Source organism: Nerophis ophidion, linkage group LG16 (assembly GCF_033978795.1).
Source record: "Nerophis ophidion isolate RoL-2023_Sa linkage group LG16, RoL_Noph_v1.0, whole genome shotgun sequence".
Taxonomy (NCBI): domain Eukaryota; kingdom Metazoa; phylum Chordata; class Actinopteri; order Syngnathiformes; family Syngnathidae; genus Nerophis; species Nerophis ophidion.
Window position 1 is genome coordinate 47,613,907 of NC_084626.1, and position 20,340 is coordinate 47,634,246.

General features: G+C 43.5%; 1 protein-coding gene across 3 annotated transcripts in view; it reads right to left on the bottom strand.

Annotated features, from left to right (window-relative positions):
* Positions 1-272: 272 nt before the first annotated feature.
* The window catches only part of hipk1b (homeodomain interacting protein kinase 1b), a 28,418-nt gene continuing 8,350 nt past the window's right edge, over positions 273-20,340 (bottom strand). The window contains exons 3-18 of one of the 3 annotated variants that reach the window (XM_061875358.1): positions 18,439-18,630; positions 18,201-18,382; positions 17,996-18,119; positions 17,811-17,930; positions 17,637-17,723; positions 15,949-16,133; positions 15,736-15,886; positions 15,480-15,666; positions 12,319-12,437; positions 11,679-11,813; positions 10,501-10,661; positions 9,438-9,509; positions 5,688-5,858; positions 5,431-5,624; positions 5,240-5,352; positions 273-2,109 (exon numbers count right to left, since the gene is read on the bottom strand). In XM_061875358.1, coding sequence (XP_061731342.1) covers positions 1,651-2,109; positions 5,240-5,352; positions 5,431-5,624; positions 5,688-5,858; positions 9,438-9,509; positions 10,501-10,661; positions 11,679-11,813; positions 12,319-12,437; positions 15,480-15,666; positions 15,736-15,886; positions 15,949-16,133; positions 17,637-17,723; positions 17,811-17,930; positions 17,996-18,119; positions 18,201-18,382; positions 18,439-18,630 — 2,652 coding nt within the window. In that variant the 3' untranslated portion in view covers positions 273-1,650. The remainder of the gene's footprint in view (positions 2,110-5,239; positions 5,353-5,430; positions 5,625-5,687; positions 5,859-9,437; positions 9,510-10,500; positions 10,662-11,678; positions 11,814-12,318; positions 12,438-15,479; positions 15,667-15,735; positions 15,887-15,948; positions 16,134-17,636; positions 17,724-17,810; positions 17,931-17,995; positions 18,120-18,200; positions 18,383-18,438; positions 18,631-20,340) is intronic. The other 2 variants (XM_061875360.1, XM_061875359.1) reach the window with 2 other exon arrangements.

The following is a 20,340-nucleotide window of genomic DNA, read 5'->3' on the forward strand; positions in this document are numbered from 1 at the left end:
GTGTTACTTACAAGTACTGCAAACCTTTCAGACAATTTGATCCTATCAAGAACGTCACACGGGAGTGATCAACAGAACGTTGGTTTTCTATGACTGTGCGATAATGTTTACAGGAGGAAGCGTAACACGTGCCGTCGAAGGAAGTATTGCTCCTTCCAGAGAAAAGAGATAAGCTACTGTTGTGGTAGTGCCTGTGTTTGTTTTGGATGAATCATGCCTTCCTAGACTTGATGGTGTTCCTAAGATGACAACACACACACGTCTTAAGACAGTTTGGGGTTTGTGGTTATTTTATTGCAAACAGTGATGGTGGATTTCTGAACAGAAACATTTCCCTGAATTAGTCCTAACAAGTAGCATTTTGAACTTCTAGAATAAGGTGAAATGACAGTTAAGTACTGCGACAATACAAGACAAAACAAACAACATGGAGCCACAGTCACTGCAGTCTGCAACAGAGGAGCTTTTTCTCTGCTATTTTGGACTCCTGCCTTCCTTGTCACCTTCAGCAGTGAGGATATAAGCATCAATAGGCCTCCCTCAAACAGGGACACTTTCTAAAACGTAAGGATAAAACTGCCATCAAGATATCTGAAGTATCCTCAATAGGTTGTATTCAGTCACGGGACTTCAACAAAGTGGTGGGCCACCAAACCAGGCAGAGTACGCAAGGGGTCTAGATCTTACCACTGAAGGCAAATAGCAGCCTAAAATGAAACTCTGCAACGAAATCTACGACAACAAGATTTTTCACGCGATATCAGGGAATATCTGTCAGTGGCGTTCCAAGACATGTTGAACTACACCACAAAACAGATGAAACTTGGAGGTCTACAACTGGTGGGTCAAGGACATTGGTATCAAGACGCTTTTGGGTAAATCATGCATCGTTAAAGTTGTATTTATATTTTAACTATGTGTTAACAGCCTTGTTTGTTGTTGTTGCAGCACGGGCCGTTTACGAGTAGCGTGCTTTTCCCCATCTTTATTGAAAATATAACTATAGATGTAAACATTGTGCATGTGCTTAAAGATTCCTTTATGATTGTTGTCTACATTTTGCTCTCTTTTATTTAGACTGGCAGAGTTGGTGCTTTACCAAAGACTTGAAGCAAAATGCGTTTATAAGAACTCTGAAAGAAGATAAAACACAAATAATATCAAGATAATACTTAAATATGAAGAAAGTTTAAAAATGAACAAAGTGGTGACTGCGAACTGGTGTTGTCAAATCTTCTTGAGAAACTCTGCCAAGTGAAAGCAGGCTTTTGGCAGAGGGCCCTCCACATTTCATGAGGTGGGGTGAATACAACCTAGAGAATAAGACTGGAAACATGGCCTTCAGCCTACAGTTGATGCAGGTGGAAAGAAGTACAACACTACATGAACACACTATCACACGTGCACTTAAATTAACATTTTAAATGTCTGCTACCTTACTGACATATCTGCTATTCTTAGGTTAGCTAAAACATGGGAACTCACAGGATTAGTGTGGGGAAATCAAAGTTCACAGGTGACAGGAAGTGGCCTGGAGTGGCTTGTGGAAGGAGCAGAGTCTCTCTTACACCGCCAACGCCAGGATAAAGTGGCTGATGGAAGATGGCAAATCATTTTGGAAAGGTGAGGAAGAAGTGACGGCGTCTGACCTTATAGGTAGGGGTACTGCGTCAGGCGTCTGGGGCTCAGCTGGTAGGCGCCGTAGGCCTCGGCGCGCGGAGTCACGCTCACGTACGGAGAGGCGGCGGCGAACTGCTGCTGGTAGACCGCTGGCAGGCCGTGCAGCAGACTGCTGACCGAGTCCTTGCGGCCGGCCGAGTCTCGCCTGGAGGAGGAGGAGGTGTACGTTGCTGCATAGGCGGAGGGCGAATGTCCAGCTGCGGTGCCGCGGCCCAGCAGCTGCTCCATGACCTGAGAGGCGGACGACAGGGCGGTGGAGGCCGGGTAGGTGTACAGGCCGGGCCCGGCCGCCGAGGCCAGCGCCGACACCTCGGGGAAGTTGTAGTGCGAGGCGGAGACGGCCGGGGCGAAGGTCTGCTGGCGGCGTAGGGACGAGTCCGTGTGGGACACCACTGCACGCTCCTGAGATGAAGACACCATGGGCTGGACCTTCGTCACAAAAGGAAACCATTATGGAAACTTCTAGTCGTGTGGGATGTCTCCACAAGTCACAGTGGTACACACGTATATGTCTGGCCGTCCGACCAGAAGCCCCTCCTTAACTTGCTATTGCTTTTGGTTGGGATTTTTATTTAACTCGGACATTGAAATATGTTTATTTTATTTACAATGTTAAACCATATGACGAATACAACTTGTTGCATTGGAAAACATACACAGCCATTATTATTATGTATCGTTACATCAGTGCTTAATTGCGCTCAGAAAAATAACGCCAATGATATCGTTCATCAGCAATAATTTGTAGGTCAATAAACCGTAGGGCAAAATTTGTTAGTATGATTGATAGTTTCCTCTTAATGTCGTTGAATGTGGCGCACCGCCACGGATTTTACATTACCACCACACCTTGAAACTAAGGCTTGTTTTTATTCTACTTGGAAACAAAGACAGAAAAAATAATAACACAAATTTTAACTTTTCTTACCAATCTTACGATAAACGGCACAATTACCACACAAAGTCTGACTATTTTTTTTTACTTTTCTTACCAATCTTACGATAACAAACGGCACAATTCCAACAGGTTTTAACTCCTGTGCAAACATTTTCGTCTCCTGAGTCTGTGCTTCCCCAGACACACAACAACACTTCCTCATTTTACACCAATCACCTTCCAGACACGGACGGTGTGTTTGTGTCCATGGAATAACCGACGTCAAATCCAAACCACACCAACATAAAAAATTAGCTGGTGGTTACAGTGTGAATTGATAGATATAGCCTACTATTTGCGCACTATTGACAAGTGATGTACCGAAAACGTATTCACGGAAAAAAAAACTTTGATCACCGAAAACCGCGCTTAAAACCAAATGTAATCAAAATGCACGTCATTGTCTGGAGCGCTGTCAGCATTTCTGTGATGACTTGATTATATTGCAGATATACCTGGAACGACAACCATCTATCTACAAAATGTGCAGATGTTATGGTGACTTACAGAGGGAAAGTGAAAGAACAGCGCCAAGCAAGTGTGACGTCATGCTGGCTGCAGCCTTTTTAGTCAGGAGGGACAAAAGTAGTCTCTAAACACCAGTACATTTTACAATAACACCAGAAAATATGCTAGATTTGTTTATAGCTTGTTTATAAAAATAATAATACAGAAAAAAGAACTCATGAAAAATCTCAACAAAAAGCAGCATATGGGAAAACAATAAAACATATGTTAATACTAACTATTCATAACAGATATGTTTTTAAATGTATATGTTGAGCCTTTTTAAATAAAAAATGACCATCATAGCAAATTATGGAAATGACTTGAAGTCACGGTGACCACGCCCCCACCGCCACAGGTATCTTGGCAGAGTAGAGGAAACCCAGTGATGTGAAATACGATGATTTCTAAATACAGCAAAGATTCAAATAAAATTAATTCTGCGCTCCTTGATGTAACTTTTAGGTGGGACATTTTTTAAGTTGGCTGACATTTCTTCCTCAATGTTACAGAAATGAGCTGCTGCCTGCTCTTCTTCACGTATTATAGGAGTCTCCTAGTTGTCCATTTACACAGCGGGGATTTTTGGCTTTTTCCTGTTATTTCATTGAATGGAGAAAGACAAAAACTGTCTGTGCTCCTTTAATGAGCCCGTGCCCGGAAGAGGCTTGTCGTGTGAGGAAAGGGAAAAGAAGCAAGGAAAGAATGCCAAAAAATGGAATACCCGGCAAAAAAGATCACTATTTGTAATACTATATATTGTATCTGCTGATGTATTTCTGTCATTGTCCTATACTGAAAAATGAAGGCTGATGTCAACAAACGTCAAAGTGCCAAAAATGGGCGCCAATCAGCCGATCCCTGAGCTGCATCTCCATTGGAGAAAACAAGTATTATTACCACTGAAGGACAAGGCTAACATCCATCCATCCATTTTCTACTGCTTATTCCCTTTTGGGCTCGCGGGGGGCGCTGGCGCCTATCTCAGCTACAATCGGGCGGCAGGCGGGGTACACCCAGGACAAGTCGCCACCTCATCGCAGGGCCAACACAGACAGACAGACAACATTCACACACTAGGGACCATTTAGTGTTGCCAATCAACCTATCCCCAGGTGCATGTCCAACGGTGGCAGAGAAGAGGACTGTTGACAAACTAGTGAGCATCCTGGATGATGCCAGTCACCCTCTGCATAGCGCTATCAGTAGCCAGAGGAGCCTGCTTCATCCCAAGTGCAGGACTAATAGACTCAAAAACTCATCTGTCCCACACGCCATTAGACTGTACAACTCCTCGCTGGGGCGAAGGGTACTAGGATGACAGGGGATGCAAAACAATAACAGTGCAATACATTTTCATAACATGGTCACTACTGCCTACTTTGTCTTGTTATATTCTTATTTTACTGTTATATTTTTATTCCCATTGTTGCTTTTTAGTTTTTATTCTCATTGTAATATTTCTCTTTTTTGTTTCCATTGAAACCCCCATTATTTACTTTTATTTAAATTGATCTCAACTCTGTACACTGCTGCTGGAATTTTAATTTTCCTGAAGGAACTCTCCTGAAGGAATCAATAAAGTACTATCCATCCATCCATCCATGTCTTTGGAGGCTAACATGTTGTAGCAAATGCTAAGCTAACGGCTGGCTAGGCTAGCTTATTTGTTGTGCTGGCGAAGGTCTGGTCAACTCTGCTGTCATAAGACTACAACGATACAACACGTCAGGATTTTGAAATATTGATTTGGTACTCCGGCTTCCTCCCACATCCAAAGACATGCACCTGGGGATAAGTTGATTGGCAACACTAAATTTGCCCTAGTGTGTGAATGTGAGTGTGAATGTTGTCTGTCTATCTGTGTTGGCCCTACGATGACGTGGCGACTTGTCCAGGGTGTACCCCGCCTTCCGCCCGATTGTAGCTGAGATAGGCGCCAGCGCCCCCCGCGACCCCGAAAGGGAATAAGCGGTAGAAAATGGATGGATGGATGGATTTATTGTCAATGAAATTGACCATTTTGGAAAGGATGTTGATACCAAATCGTGACCCTTTGCTGACTTGGGTGTAGAGAAGGAAATCAAGGCTATGTAGAAGATGTCAGTGGCTCACCTGGCTGAGGTTCAGTGGACGTGACTGGCTCAGCATAAGTCCGTGACGCTCCAGGTTCTCCCCTGAACTGCTTGGTTGCTGATTAGAGCTTCTCTTGGGCTTCATGTAGTTGACTGGGGGTTGAAAGAGTAACTTGTGTTCACTAGCACGACTTCCACTTCACCGGCCAAGGAAACGGGCACACTCCTCACCGGTCTCCGGGCGGCTCCGTGAAGCTGCCACGTGGACTTTGACGGAAGGCGCCACCACGGCCAGACACTTGGCCTGGCGAGAGGACGCCGCGTGTAGCGTGCGGGGAAGCGGAGTCAGCGGGCTGGCTGTGGAGGAGTCCGAGTCGTGCACGGTCACGCAGCTGATGACGTTGGTGCGCTGGCCCAGTGCCACACTGTGCCCATGGACACAGGGATTAGTGGGCAAGTCAGTAGTGGGCAAATCATCACACACTCACCTGGCAGGGTGAAACTTGCGCTCGTCTTCTGTGTCTGTGTCACTGTGGATGGTGATGATGCTGACTGCTGGGCTGGGGGTGTCAGAGATGACAATAGGCTGCGACAAGGTGGCCATGAGGCTGGATGATGTCACACAGTTAGTGCTGAGCAGCGATGCCGTGGATATACCCCTAAGGAAGGAAACACACACTCAGCTTCCTGACAGTCAAATATGACATAGTTGGAGAAGATATGACTACTAAGTCAGTGTTGAGTGAAAGCTAGTGTGCTGTGTAATAGTGAAGTGAAGTGAATTATATTATATAGCGCTTTTTCTCTAGTGACTCAAAGCGCTTTACATAGTGAAACCCAATATCTAAATTACATTCAAACCAGTGTGGGTGGCACTGGAAGCAGGTGGGTAAAGTGTCTTGCCCAAGGACATAACGGCAGTGACTAGGATGGCGGAAGCGGGAATCAAACCTGCAACTCTCAAGTTGCTGGCACGGCCACTCTACCAACCGAGCTAAACCGCCCCATCCTGATGTCGGGCATTTTATATTGCGAGAAGTGCTTTCTTAAAACTTTTCTCTCTTATATACATATGCACATACAAATACACACAATTTTTCTTTTTCTTAACAAAAGAGAATGATATTGTATGATGGACATTTGTTTGTATGTTGTAATATTGTACATCATTAGTGATGAGGGCTGTGAATCTTTGGGGTCACCATTTCATTCAAAAAAAAAATAAATCCATTTAAAAAGGATTCTCATTTTAAAATCTAAACTTTTTTGAAACATTGGGTGCCAGCTCTATGAGGAACTTCATACCTCCATGAAGAGCAATGCATCTACAAATGGATTATTTGGCCCACCTCTAAGAGCAAACATAGATCATCTACATCGACTATATGATCTGTCTTGAGTGGCTGCACAGGACCGATTGAAAAACAAAAAACATTTTAGATTTTTTTAAAAATCAATTAAGAATTTGTTACGAATAAGAATCGTGATAATCTGCAAATTGATATTTGGACACATTGACTAAGAAGCCTTTTGGCCATGGAGACCAGCTGCAGGGTCTCTGCTACACCAGAGTCTGTTTGGATGTACTGGAGGAGATGCGGATGAGGGGACAGGACTGCGGAGCTAGCACTGAGCGCTGGGACGGAGAGGCTTCGCGGTGTCTTGGCTGGGTGAGCAGGTGTCGGACACCTCAGTCACCTTGGACGTATCCTCGCTCATCCATGCAGACTGGACACTGGCCGAGAGTGGAGTCTGCTGTCTCGGTTGCTTTGTTGGGTCTGCTCCTGTCTCTGGCCATGCTCCCTCCACCCCAGCGGACGATGGCGTGGAACACCGCAGAGGCCACCACAGTGGATATGTTTATTTTACTTTTTATTCATAGCTGTATGTAGAAGTGTCTGCTTGTATCTGCTGCTTTAATGTCCTATGTGTTCTTTGATGTTTGATGTTTCCCTCTTACACACATGGAAGAGGGATGTGTACTATTGCTATGAGTTGTTGTTGTTGTTGTTTTTTTCCCTTGGCCTCAGTGTGCACCCCCACTCCAGGGCCTAGGCTAAGACAGATTTTAAAATTTTATTTTAATCTTCTATTTTTTTCTTCCTCCCCAACCCCCCTTGTTTACCTGTATGTCATCTTTTTTGTAAGGGGCGCTGGAAGCCGGCAGACCCGTCAGCGATCCTGTTCTGTCTCCCTGTAATGTTTGTCTGATCTTGAATGGGATTGTGCTGAAAATGGTAATTTTCCTGAAGGAACTCTCCTGACGGAATAAATAAAGTACTATCTATCTATCTATCTATCTTATGTGATTGTTCAGTATGAACATTATTGACGTGACATTTGGGGAGCTTTTCTTTTGTATTTTTTTAATAAAAAAAAGAATTGTATTTCCAATTGCAATGTTGTTAAAATAGGACAAATATAAAGCTTTCTCTTAAGAACTCTTACTGCCATTGTAACTGCTATTTTAACAGACTGTACTCCTGGAATACTACTACACCTTTTCAATGAGTACCAAATGAATCTTCTCCTTGCCGGTTAAAAAACAAGACTTTAAAGGCCTACTGAAGCCCACTACTAGCCACCACGCAGTCTGATAGTTTATATATCAATGATGAAATATTAACATTGCAACACATGCCAATACAGACTTTTTAGTTTACTAAATTGCAATTTTAAATTTCCCGGGACTTTTTTCTTGAAAACGTTGCGTAATGATGACGTGTACGCGTGACGTCACGGGCTGTTATGAATATGAGCGCTGCACACACACACAGCTAAAAGTCGTCTGCTTTAACGGCATAATTACACAGTATTTTGGACATCTGTGTTGCTGAATCTTTTGCAATTTGTTCAATTAATATTGGAGAAGTCAAAGTAGAAAGACTGAGTTGGGAAGCTTTAGCCTTTAGCCACACAAACACACAATGATTCCTTGTTTAAAATTCTCGGAGGTGAAACTTTACTATGGATCACAGCGGACATGGATCCCGACTACATGTCAACCAGCAAGTTTCGGTGACAAAATTGTGGTTAAAAAGTCGCCTCTTACCGGATATCAGCTGAGCTTGTGCCTCCCGTACAGCTGCCGTCGACTTCCCCGAGACACTGCGCGTCAACACCCGGCCATGGACGTACACTTCCGACTATCAGGTACTGTTAAACTCACTAAAAGACTAGCAACATAATACAAATATAAGGGATTTCCCAGAATTATCCTAGTAAATGTCTCTAAAAACATATGAATCCGTCTCAATGCAACACGATTGCAATCGCGTTTTTTTTTTCTTCTTTCTAGTCCGTCACTATCAATATCCTCAAACACAAATCTTTCATCCTCGCTCAAATTAATGGGTAAATTGTCATTTTCTCGATCTGAATAACTGTTTTTGTTGGAGGCTCCCATTAAAAACAATGTGAATATATGAGGAGCCATCAACATGTGACGTCATCGTCTGCGACTTCCGGTAGAGGCAGGGCTTTTCTCCAGTTGCCGTGGATGTTCTCTACTAAATCCTTTCAGCAAAAATATGTCAATATCGCGAAATGATCAAGTATGACACATAGAATGGACCTGCTATCCCCGTTTAAATAAGAACATCTCATTTCACTAGGCCTTTGTGTTAGTGTAATTGCACCCATTAACCACCAGATGGCGCCAGAAACCTAGGAGGTTAATTCACAGAAATTTGATGAGGACGGCGTGGTGAAGTTGGTAGAGTGGCTTTGCCAGAAATCTGAGGGTTACTGGTTCAAATCCCCACCTTCTACCATCCTAGTCACGTCCGTTGTGTCCTTGGGTAAGACACAACGGTATGGTAGCTCCCGCCGTCAGTGTGTGAATGTGGAAATAGTGTCAAAGCGCTTTGGGCTCCTTAAAAAGGGGTAGAAAAGCGCTATACAAGTACAACCCATTTACCATGAGCGTAAACTCATTTAACTGCCATTGAAATGCTGAAATGATATTGGGCAGTTACATACTCAGAGGGCACTTTTAAAATAATCTTACTCATCTACTGTATCAAAATCCATATCATGAATTTTTGACCTATTCAATTACCCAACCGCAAATATTCCACTTGGCAACTGATTTTTTTTTTCTTTTTTAAGAAATATTGCACATTTTGCATTTTCCCATTATGACAAAACCAATATTTTTGACAGAAAGGCCATCATCCCCAAAATAACAACAATGTTGTTATGTCAATAGTTAAATCTGTAAGTAAGTAATTTCAAACCTGTTCCTGTTCTCTCCCCGTCTTGCTTTGACCTTCTTCCTCTCTGGCTGAGTCTTGGCTTGTGCTGTGTTCCTGTCAGGGTCCAAAAGTCAGATCAATTATACACTAAATACAAACATGTTTCTTTTCACTGAATGAGGTGACGGTGTAAAAGTTCTTACAGGTATATAAAGTCCTTTTACCATACAAACATCAATTGGGTATCTAGTGTACAACAACACTGCAGTCTGGGAAAGCTAAATCAGCTCGTATTGACCTTTATACATCACAGCTAAATACTTCAAATTTGCTTGCCAATTTCTGTTCACTTTGATTGAAATTAATTACTGTAAATTCCGGACTGCAGTTTTTTTCCCCCACACTCCGAACCCAGTGGCTATGAATTTTTACATGCTGACGGCCATTATGCAAATAGCAAAGACTCTAAAAAGGTGTGTTATTGTTTGTGCTATGACGCAATCTTTTGGACGAGTCAATTAACTGCAGTGCCCTTCTGTTTAGAGCTTTTAACTGGAAGTACATGTGCCGTTCCATCTCACTGGTATGGATTCTTCATTCAAAGCAACATTTGTAAGTTTTACAATATAACAAACAAAAAATTATCTACTAAAGCGACCCGTGTGTGATGTCTGTAAGAGTGTTTTCATGCAAATTTGTACCTGCTCTTGCAATGTAATGACGCAAGCATTGTTAGCATTAGCTATTACACTAACATGTTTACAAGTGTCTGTGTGCTGATTGGAGAGCTAGCTTCTGCAGCTAGGGGGTCTGTTTTGTTATATCAGCCATTTTACTGCCGTGTTAGAGACCCCGTTTGGAAACAGGTAAGGTATTTAATTAAACGTTGACAAAATTTGTGTGTACATAACTATTTACACAATATATATCTGTGACTTATAGTCCAGTGTAGCTAATATATATTATTTTTTTATTTTTTTTCTGATATTTAATATATGCGGCTTATATATCCGAGCGCTCTATCGTCCCCATATTTTTGTTGATCAACAATGTGAATAAGTATGTCATTTGAAGCATGCAATGGAAGATGTCTTGGAGGACACACCTCCAGTTGTGTGCCTGCTGAGCAGCAGCATCCAAGTGATGGGATTGTCGTGGTGACTCGGCAACAGTTGCCTGGTGAGCGGCGCTGTGAATGGCCACGCCCGGGACCTGCTGCCAAGATGATGGGATGAGGATCTGTTGAGTTCCAGTGGGCCAGGCCTGCTAGAAGAAAGAGCCGACACGGCACATTTCAGTCCAGGTATTGTGAGCGGGCGCACAAGAGACCATGTCAGGCAAAGTGAGCCATGCGGAGAAATATATCCAAAGGCAATCTCTGCTGCAGGCAAAGCACAAAGCTAGAGAAGCCGGCAACCTTTCCTAAGCCATTCCGTTATATTTAGCATTGCCCTGCAACAATTCAACAAGAAGTCATGCAAAGCACAAACACATCAGGACAAAAAAAACAAAAACAAATAATGCCTGTTAAAGAAGAAACAGAAGAGTTAGTTGTTTTGTTAACGATGACAATGTCGGCTGGAAATAATATTAAGAATGTATCTGAGAAGCCATTTTTCATTCACTCCCTGATGGCGGGAAGCTACATTTGTCCCCGCAGCTGCTCGGGCTCCGACCGCCACCCAACATTCAAACATATTCATTCTGGTAGCAGTATGGATTCTGCCAAGGCTCGCTCTACCACTTCAGCCACACCGCCCATGGCAAGCCATCTTGGGGATAATAAGCATGCCACGTGGGCTGGAACGTAGAACGTGTCAAGAGTGAGAATGTAAGGATTTTCCTGCGCTTTGGCGGCTCATGTTCCTGTGCTGAAACCGAAAGGAGGGGGAGACATGAGAAGCTGCAAGCAAAGCGCAGAGCAACTCGGCAACACATGCGCTCCATGCCCTAAGCACACCTATGGGGAAAGAGTCGGGGAGAGAATGTCAAAGTGAGTGGAAGGAGGCGAAGACCCCTCCAGGACGAGGAGCTCATGTGTTTAGTGGCTAAAATGACAAATACAAGTACATCAGCAGGGGTACAAGAAGTCCAGTCGACTCCAACCTTAACATTCTAACTGATAAGTGAAAACAATCACATGCTTGTCTAAAACGGGGACATACATTTGAGATAAGTCCATGTCATGTGCAAAGGTAGAGGGACGCAGCAAACACATGAAAAGAAAGGCAAGTAGGAAAGACTGGCGTTATTTGTAGTGGAAAACTACAGGTGGTTCTTTACCAGCACAGTGGCTGTGTGCTCCAAAAGGGTGGGCCGGCCCACCCCGGTGCCCAGCCCAACTGGTAGAGAATACTGGGAGGCTATGCCTGATGAGGGTGGGTGCAGGGTGGCCACCATCAGTGGGGTGCAGGAACCCTGGAGGATGGGGGTGGGGGGATAGTGTTAGAATGTCCTTCAGGGTTGTTGTGTGATGTAGAGAGCAGCTGTGCATGCCCATCTGGACTGCTAAACACTGCAATGTGTCCCAAATTATTCCTCATTTTAGCTGAAACACAGATTTGGAGGCAGACGAGATCAGCAGCCTGGCCTCCAGCCCTGCATAGATAGGACTTTGCATGAAGTGACAGTGTAATGAACAGAAACATAACGAAACCAAGCATATGCCACATTTGGTACATCACACACCTTCAGACTAAATGGCAATATCGCCATCACAGAGTTGTAATTTTGGGTGGTGATGTAGCAATTTACCAACTGTGGATGCAGGAAGCAAACACTGCATCACCACATCTCGTTTACATCTCACAACACACATGCCCGCGTCACCATTACAATGGCAGAAAGGGGACAAACAACTGGGAATACAGATTACCAGGGATATATTGGACATTTCAGTTTAAATATAATTGCAAACTCTTACCTGTGTGAGCATGCTGGGCTGGATCTGCAATGACTGAGCAGGCTGGTTCTGAGGTACCATTGGTACAGAGTTATCCATCCTAACAGGGAAACTGGAGCTCTTGCTTGACGACTGTAGGCCTGGACATCATTTTCAGAAAACATGCACAGCATTATGTATGGTATCGCCAAGTGGTTGCAGAGAACAGAAACCAGTAGGGGTGTCTTAGGTCGATATGGACACCAGTCTGATTGCTTGGATTTGACTGACATCTCATCCGGCTCACGTTACGCAAATTAAATACTTGTGGTGGTCAAGCTAGCTCTGTTCTCAATGAGTACTAGGCACCATTTAGCCTTTCCCCCCCCAAAATTCTCTATGCTTACGTTGTTCTTGGCTGTATGAACTGTTCAAATCGCAAAAAGGATAAAAGTTTCGTCAGAGTTTCTCGAAGGGTTATCAAGAAGGGAGGGAGAGTGCAAGATTGTGGGAAACAACAACGGGAGCAACTCAGACTCCAGTCCAAGAGAGCAGAATCAAAGAATACATGAGTTTTCACTGATCACTTTGTTAAAGGTTTGTTTGATAGACTTTTAACATTTATTATTTCCATTTAAGTATTACCCTGATTGTAGCTGAGATAGGCGCCAGCGCCCCCCGCGACCCCGACCGGGAATAAGCGGCAGAAAATGGATGGATGGAGTACTTGTGTTTCTTAAACACATTATTGCTACCACTCGGCGAGTCTAAATAAGAGAAAGCAAATGTGAGCAAAACCTAAGAGTTAAGTTTTTACCAAAGGTAACAATCAAACGAATCTTTCAGCACATACACTATGTTGACATCTATAGTTATATTTTCATAATCAATCATAAATTAATCTTTCAGCACTAACACAAAGATGGTCTTTTCATGTATTTTAGTCAAGTTATTTACAAAAGGTAAACATGGGAGACTATACTGGGATGGCTACAAAGAGCTACAGTCTACAATGTACACCATACAAGCCACATCTTTGTAATAAGTATCCTTAACTGAACAATATTGAAGTCCAAAACACAATATTTTTCAATATAAAAAAAAAATAAAATAATTAAAGTTGCATATTCGTTACACACACACAAAGTCTCTAATGCAGAATTGTAGATGAAAGTATCGATTAACAAAAGTTTGAGTCATTCAACTTACTGCATCATAGTCTTAATTCAACAAATGATTGTGACCACAAAGTGTCTTGAAAACCAACTTTGAAATGATATCAATCTGTAATAAAGGGACTATTTCCATACCGACCACTGTTCTTTCAGTCATTTCATTTGATCTAACCTTTTCCAACATGTCACACTACAAAACAACAAACGGGCCCTTTTTCACTGCAGCAATTTTAAAAAGGAAATTCCCCACTTACCCCTGTGTTTCCACCAACAACTACCCAAGTAGATTGACCTCTTTTAGGAAGCTTTTAGACTTCCTCCTAGATAAGTGGGACTTTTCCAAGCGACCAGGAACTTTTTGGGGGGCGGGCTGTGCTGTCGCTGATCAGTGGAACTCTCTTGAAGTGTTTTTACTAAGTTGTTTTTACAAACTTAATTTCGATACGCAAAGCTACGAGAAGTGGTCGCCTCTTTTAAAACATATCTACGGAGGAGTATGAAGCCGGACTTGAAGCGGAGACCTCCGCTGCTTACTCCTCTGATGTTGTTGGATAAATGTGGAAAAAGGGAGGCAGCACACGAGTGGAACAAGGCCAAATAACATCAAATATGAACTATTACATGCTGTAGAACAGGGGCGCTCACACTTTTTCTGCAGGCGAGCTACTTTTTAATTGACCAAGTCGAGGAGATCTACCTCATTCCTATTTATGATTTATATTTATTTATTTATGAAAGAGACATTTTTGTTAACAAGTTAATGGTGTTTACACATCCCTCTTCCCACATGGAAGAGGGATGTGTACTATGGCTATGAGTTGTTGGTTTTTTTTTTTTTTTTTTTCTTTTTCCCTTGGCCTCAGTCTGCACCCCCACTCCAGGGCCTAGGCTAAGACCGATTTTTTAATTTTATTTTAATCTTCTATTTTTTTTCTCCCCCCCCCTTGTTTACCTGTATGTCATCTTTTTTGTAAGGGGCGCTGGAAGCCGGCAGACCCGTCAGCGATCCTGTTCTGTCTCCCTGTAATGTTTGTCTGATCTTGAATGGGATTGTGCTGAAAATTGTAATTTTCCTGAAGGAACTCTCCTGACGGAATAAATAAAGTACTATCTATCTATCTATCTATCTATTTAATGATAATACAAGCATGTTTAACACACATAAATTCCTTTCTTTCATGAAGACAAGAATATAAGTTGGTGTATTTGATTCTGATGACTTGCATTGATTGGAATCAGACAGTGGTGCTGATAATGTCCGCATTTTCAAATGGAGGAAAAAAAAAGTCCTCCTTTCTGTCCAATACCACATGAAAGTGGTTGGATTTGGCATCTCATTTGTCCAACTTGCATACTCGTTTTTAAACACTTTGTTATGAGAGTAGCATATGTGTGTGGCCCTTTAATGTCTGGCAGCAGGTGAGTGACGTCAGTGAATGTGCGGGTGGGCAAGCAAGTGAGAAAGCGGTCGCTGAGGGCGGGGGAGAAATACATTGGCATCAAACTCCGTAGCTTGCTAGCTTGTGCACGCTCGCTTTCTGAGACTCTTATTTTGTTAGCACAGGCAGGATGAAACAGGTCTTTTATGGTGAAGACAGGAACTGTGCAGTCGGTCTTTAGAGTTTTGACAGTAGGTAGGGAGTCTCTAGAAATAAAATGTGTTTCTCTGCGTCCGCCCTGTTAGTGATGTTTTTCTTAAATATGAGCTCGCAGCAGCCAGCTGTCATCTCACAAGATCCTCGGGTGCCGAGAATGTCAAACAACTGACGAAAGTGAAGTCTTGGTATGATTGATGATTGCTCATTTTTATGTCTATTTTTTAATGCCTGGCTTGAGATCGACTGACACACCCTCCGAGATCGACGTAATGGGCACCCCTGCTGTAGAAGCAGTCAGTGTAGTTATATCAGTATTGGTCAACACTCAAGGCTCCAATATCTGCAAGTGAAAACGTTGTACTGGGACAGCCCTACAAAAGCAGCATAGAACATGTCTGACTGTATCTGGTGGAACACTGGAATCCCTCACCTTGGATTGTGGAGGGTGGGCAGACAATGAGAGTCTGTTGGAAGGGTTCCGTCTGGCTACACAGTCCAGCAGGACGTGTTGGAATAGGTACACTTTGTTGCGTCAGGCCAGGAATGTTGATGGTTGCCTGCTGGTACAGCGCTGGCTGGTAATTTAGCAAAGGCACCGCTCCCCCCGCAGAAGGCACCTGGTAAACACGCAGCCATGAATACATTTCAAGTCACTTGACATATAAGAAATGCAGCCAGGTGCTTGCCTGGTTATGCTGGTTGAGTTGGCTACTGAAAGTAACAGTCAGGTTGCCTGCTGCAGCGTTGGGGACTGCATTTGTGGAGTAGAGGGCCTTGTTGCTGTCGTAGGTGCTCCGGCGCTTGCAGATCTCCATGTTCTGGAAGCAAGACTTCACGCTGGAGAGCAGCAGCATTTTAGTAAATAACCGTCCCTTCAAATCAAGTTGAGGGGTACTTACTGGGAGCTGTGGGGATAATCCATGAGGTGGCTCATTGTGACGAAAGGATGGCCCAGAGTCTTTGTAGGTGTGATCCTCTTGTCAGCATCCAGACGGAGCATTCTCTTCAGGAGGTCTATAAACTCTCGCCTATCAGCTTTCTCAGCCAGCATGTCCGTCCCCTCCAAATGAGTTGAGAGATTGACCTGAAAAACAATGATTGCAAAATGGGTCAAACAGGGTATTAATCATACAGCCTTGATTAACTATGAGGGGAAAATTAACGACACGGAGCTGCAACTGTATCAAGTTTTTAAGCTATGTAGCTATTGATCTATAGCGGAATTAGAGAACCAGTGTAAACCCTCTTGTCAGTCATCCACGCTCTTTGGGCCCTCAGTGAAAAAAGCTACAGATTCTAGCCACGAATCATTCTCTCCTGATTTAGTTCAGTCATCCCACTCTGAGTGAAGCAACCTCAAAATGTGGGCGTTCCCAATCAAATCCAGCTTTGCAAAAATCCTCCCAGTCACTCAAGTACTTGAGCTCCAATGCACTTTTGAGGCGGCAATAAGTCTAGCTCCCAGAGATGGTGAAATACTATACACCCAGCAAACTACGTAGGAACACATATGGAGCTTAAAAGGCCAGTCTGCTGCTCAACACTATGTGCTGACTAGCTACGGAAGCCTGTTGCTCAGCCTTTTCAAAACAAATAACCTAGTCAGTGTTTTGAGGAACATGATTTCCAGGAGATGTCAGCACAGACACCAGCTGGAAGTTGAAGTAATACCTTCATGAATCGCAAATTTTTTTTTTTTAAAACACGTCTGTGGCAGCGTCAGAGAAAGTTATACATCTTGCATCACACTACGGTGAGTTCAAGGACCTCCAAAATGAATAAGACAAAACGGCCCTCTCTAAAGACTCTCCTCAGACAAACATGTTAAACAGTGGCCTTTCTAACAATTAGGAAGGTTTATGTCATGTGTGTCCTCCTACAGAAACTACATTAAAACTAAATATATATTTTCCTCCCATCTTTATCCATTTTTTTAAAAAGCTCGAGGGAGCCACTAAAGATGTGACTATCGACAGAAATTTGAATGTTAAGCCCAAATGGTCCAAGGACAGTGTTACATTTACTTTGGGTAGTACTTTCTTAGCCATTTGAGCCCACAATCATTTGTACTTTAACTTTTATAAAATCTCAGAATGCCAAGTGGGGCTTCACGGTGGCAGAGGGGTTAGTGCGTCTGCCTCACAATACGAAGGTCCTGCAGTCCTGGGTTCAAATCCAGGCTCGGGATCTTTCTGTGTGGAGTTTGCATGTTCTCCCCGTGAATGCGTGGGTTCCCTCCGGGTACTCCGGCTTCCTCCCACCTCCAAAGACATGCACCTGGGGATAGGTTGATTGGCAACACTAAATTGGCCCTAGTGTGTGAATGTGAGTGTGAATGTTGTCTGTCTATCTGTGTTGGCCCTGCGATGAGGTGGCGACTTGTCCAGGGTGTACCCCGCCTTCCACCCGATTGTAGCTGAGATAGACGCCAGCGCCCCCCGCGACCCCAAAAGGGAATAAGCGGTAGAAAATGGATGGATGGAGAATGCCAAGTGGTTGATGCATTTTGTTAATTTCCAACCTTCTGTTTTAGAAAACAATGAACAGCCTGCCCACATCCAGGCAAATGAAAGAAGAACATATGTACCTGCATCATGTCATCCAAACAGTTGAAGATATATTTCCTTGCCTCCTTGGATTTAATGCCCATCTCCATTTCATGCTCTGATGGTGTCTGTAAAGCAGATATAATGATTGTGTAATTACTCCTTAACTGTCTACATAAGCAAAAGATCTAAATGAAAGATCTGGTTTCATTTACTTTAAGCCTCCAAAGCGGATAACTGGAGTCAGGGCCTCTATTGAAGAAGCGGCTTGTCTTGGTGCCTGCGCTCAATAGGTACTCAGCTGGCAGGCCTTGAGTCTGAGAGATGTAACGGATCTGAGACAAAAACAAAAACAAAAATTAGGTTTCTGTCTCAGTTAGCCCAAATTGCAGGTCCTGACCTGGTCGTACTCGGAAGCTCCGGGATAGAGAGGCCAACCCAGAAACAACTCTGCAATCACACAGCCTAGAGACCACATGTCAATGGCCTCACAGAATGGGAGACCTAAAATGATCTCAGGAGCCCTGCAGAGCAAAGCAAATGTTGGAGGGGACTAGCTAGCGCTGATGCTATGAACTGTCAACATGTCAGTGAAGGTGTGGTACCTGTAGTAGCGGGACTGCAAGTACGTTGAGCACACAGCCTTGGACACATGGCTCGCAGATCCAAAGTCAATGACCTTCACTCTGTAAGGCTGCCGGAGAGGATCCACCAGCATGATGTTCTCAGGCTTGAGGTCAGCATGAATAAGTCCCAGGCTCTTCAGCTTCATAAGTGCTGTTGCCACCTGAACACCACAAGGCATCACCACTGGTCCCGAAGACATTTAGATGGTGGTCTCACCTGCTGGAGGATTGGTCTAATGTGTCGCAGAGGTAGTGGGCTGAACTTGCTGTGCTTCAGAAAGTCATAAAGGTTCTGTTCGAGCATCTCAAACACCAAGCAGGTATGACCCTTGTGCTGGAAGCACTCGTAGGAACGCACAAAATTGTACTCATCTGCATTCTCTGCACTCAGCCTGTTCAGGATGCCCACCTGGACAGAAAGGACAAATACGCAAGTCAAAATGTGCCTTGCGGAGAAATGTCAAGTTATGAACTTTCTATATAGCGGAGGGTTTTTTTTTTACTCCATATAGCAGCCACTAATATCTAGATGTGCTGCATGAGTTGGATTCATTTGCTCTGTGCTCCTCCAACACTCAGCGGTATTTCAGGCTGAGCCAGAAAGCCAGAGTCCTTGCGATTGTGCAAGGCCATTGATATGTTATGTGTAAAGAACACAACACCCGTAGCTTTCAGGAACAAATTATTGAGAACGCAGCACAATACTAGTACTTGCTCATGTCTCTGCTAAAAAAACATATTTTACTTCCTCCTGGCCTGTCGTTAAGACTTCTTGGCCATGTAGTTACGATTCTTTGGCATTGTTGACAATAAAACTTGTTGACACGCTCCTGACATCATCACTCAGGTTTTTCTGGAGGACGTGAGTCAGTACCGCCACTCGCATCAACATCGCAGGTGCAAAGATAAAAAGTGTGGGAATATTTCCTCCTACTCTTGTTTAAATATGAATACCTTGCGCATTCTGCACAGCACATCTTGTTTTTATGGCACTACATGTGTGATACGGCAGCATTAAAAGGTATGTCCGACAAATGAACTCTAAGATTGTTATCCTTTTCTTTGCTAGCGAGCTAACAAGTGCCAGATGAAGTGTTGTAAAAAAAAAAATTATTCAATTATGTTAGCCAAAGTCTGCCAGCTAAACTTTGTTTACACAAATTAAACTACTTTTTAAAGCAGAGTCAATTTGCAATGCAGTTAACACACATGCACACAGCACCCAAGATTAAACATACAATCTATTAGATCAGGGGTGCCCATTACGTCGATCGCGAGCTACCGGTCGACCGCGGGGGGTGTGTCAGTCGATCCCAGCCAGGCTTTTAAAAAAAAAACAACTAAAAATTATCGATCATCAGTATTCACCAAGACGTCACTTGATTGATATCCACGGCACCCGAGGGTCTTGTGAGATGACGCTGGCTGCTGCAAGATCATTATTATGAAAAAATTACCGAGAGGAAGGCGAGAAACACTTTTTATTTCAACAGACTCTCGCGCCATACCTGCCGTCAAAAGCCTAAAGGCCGACTGCACATTTCATATCTTCACAATAAGAGCCCTGCTTCACGCGCTTGTGCACGGCAGCTTTCCGAGCGATCGCTTGTGCACGCCAGCTTTCCGAGACTCTTATTTTGTTAGCGCGGGCAGCATGAAGCAGGGCTCTTATTGTGAAGATAGGAAATGTGCAGTCGGTCTTTAGGCTTTTGACGACAGGTATGGCGCGAGAGTCTGTTGAAATAAAAAGTGTTTTTCGCCTTCCTGTCGGTCATTTTTTCATAATAATGATCTTGCAGCAGCCAACGTCATCTCACAAGACCTCCGGGTGCCGTGAATGTCAATCAAGCAAGGTACGGAATTTGCCGCCAATGTTTTTCTTGTAAAGTGTATGGAAGCTGGATAGATATGATGCCAAAAACCAACTGCTTTCATGTGGTATTGTACAGAAAGGAGGACTTTTTTTTCTCCTCCATTCGAAAATGTGGGCGTTATCATCACTACTGTCTGATTCCAATCCATGCAAGTCATCAGAATCAGGTAATACACCAACTTATATTCTTGTCTTCACGAAAGAAAGACATATATATGTGTTACACATGCTTGTATTATCATTAAA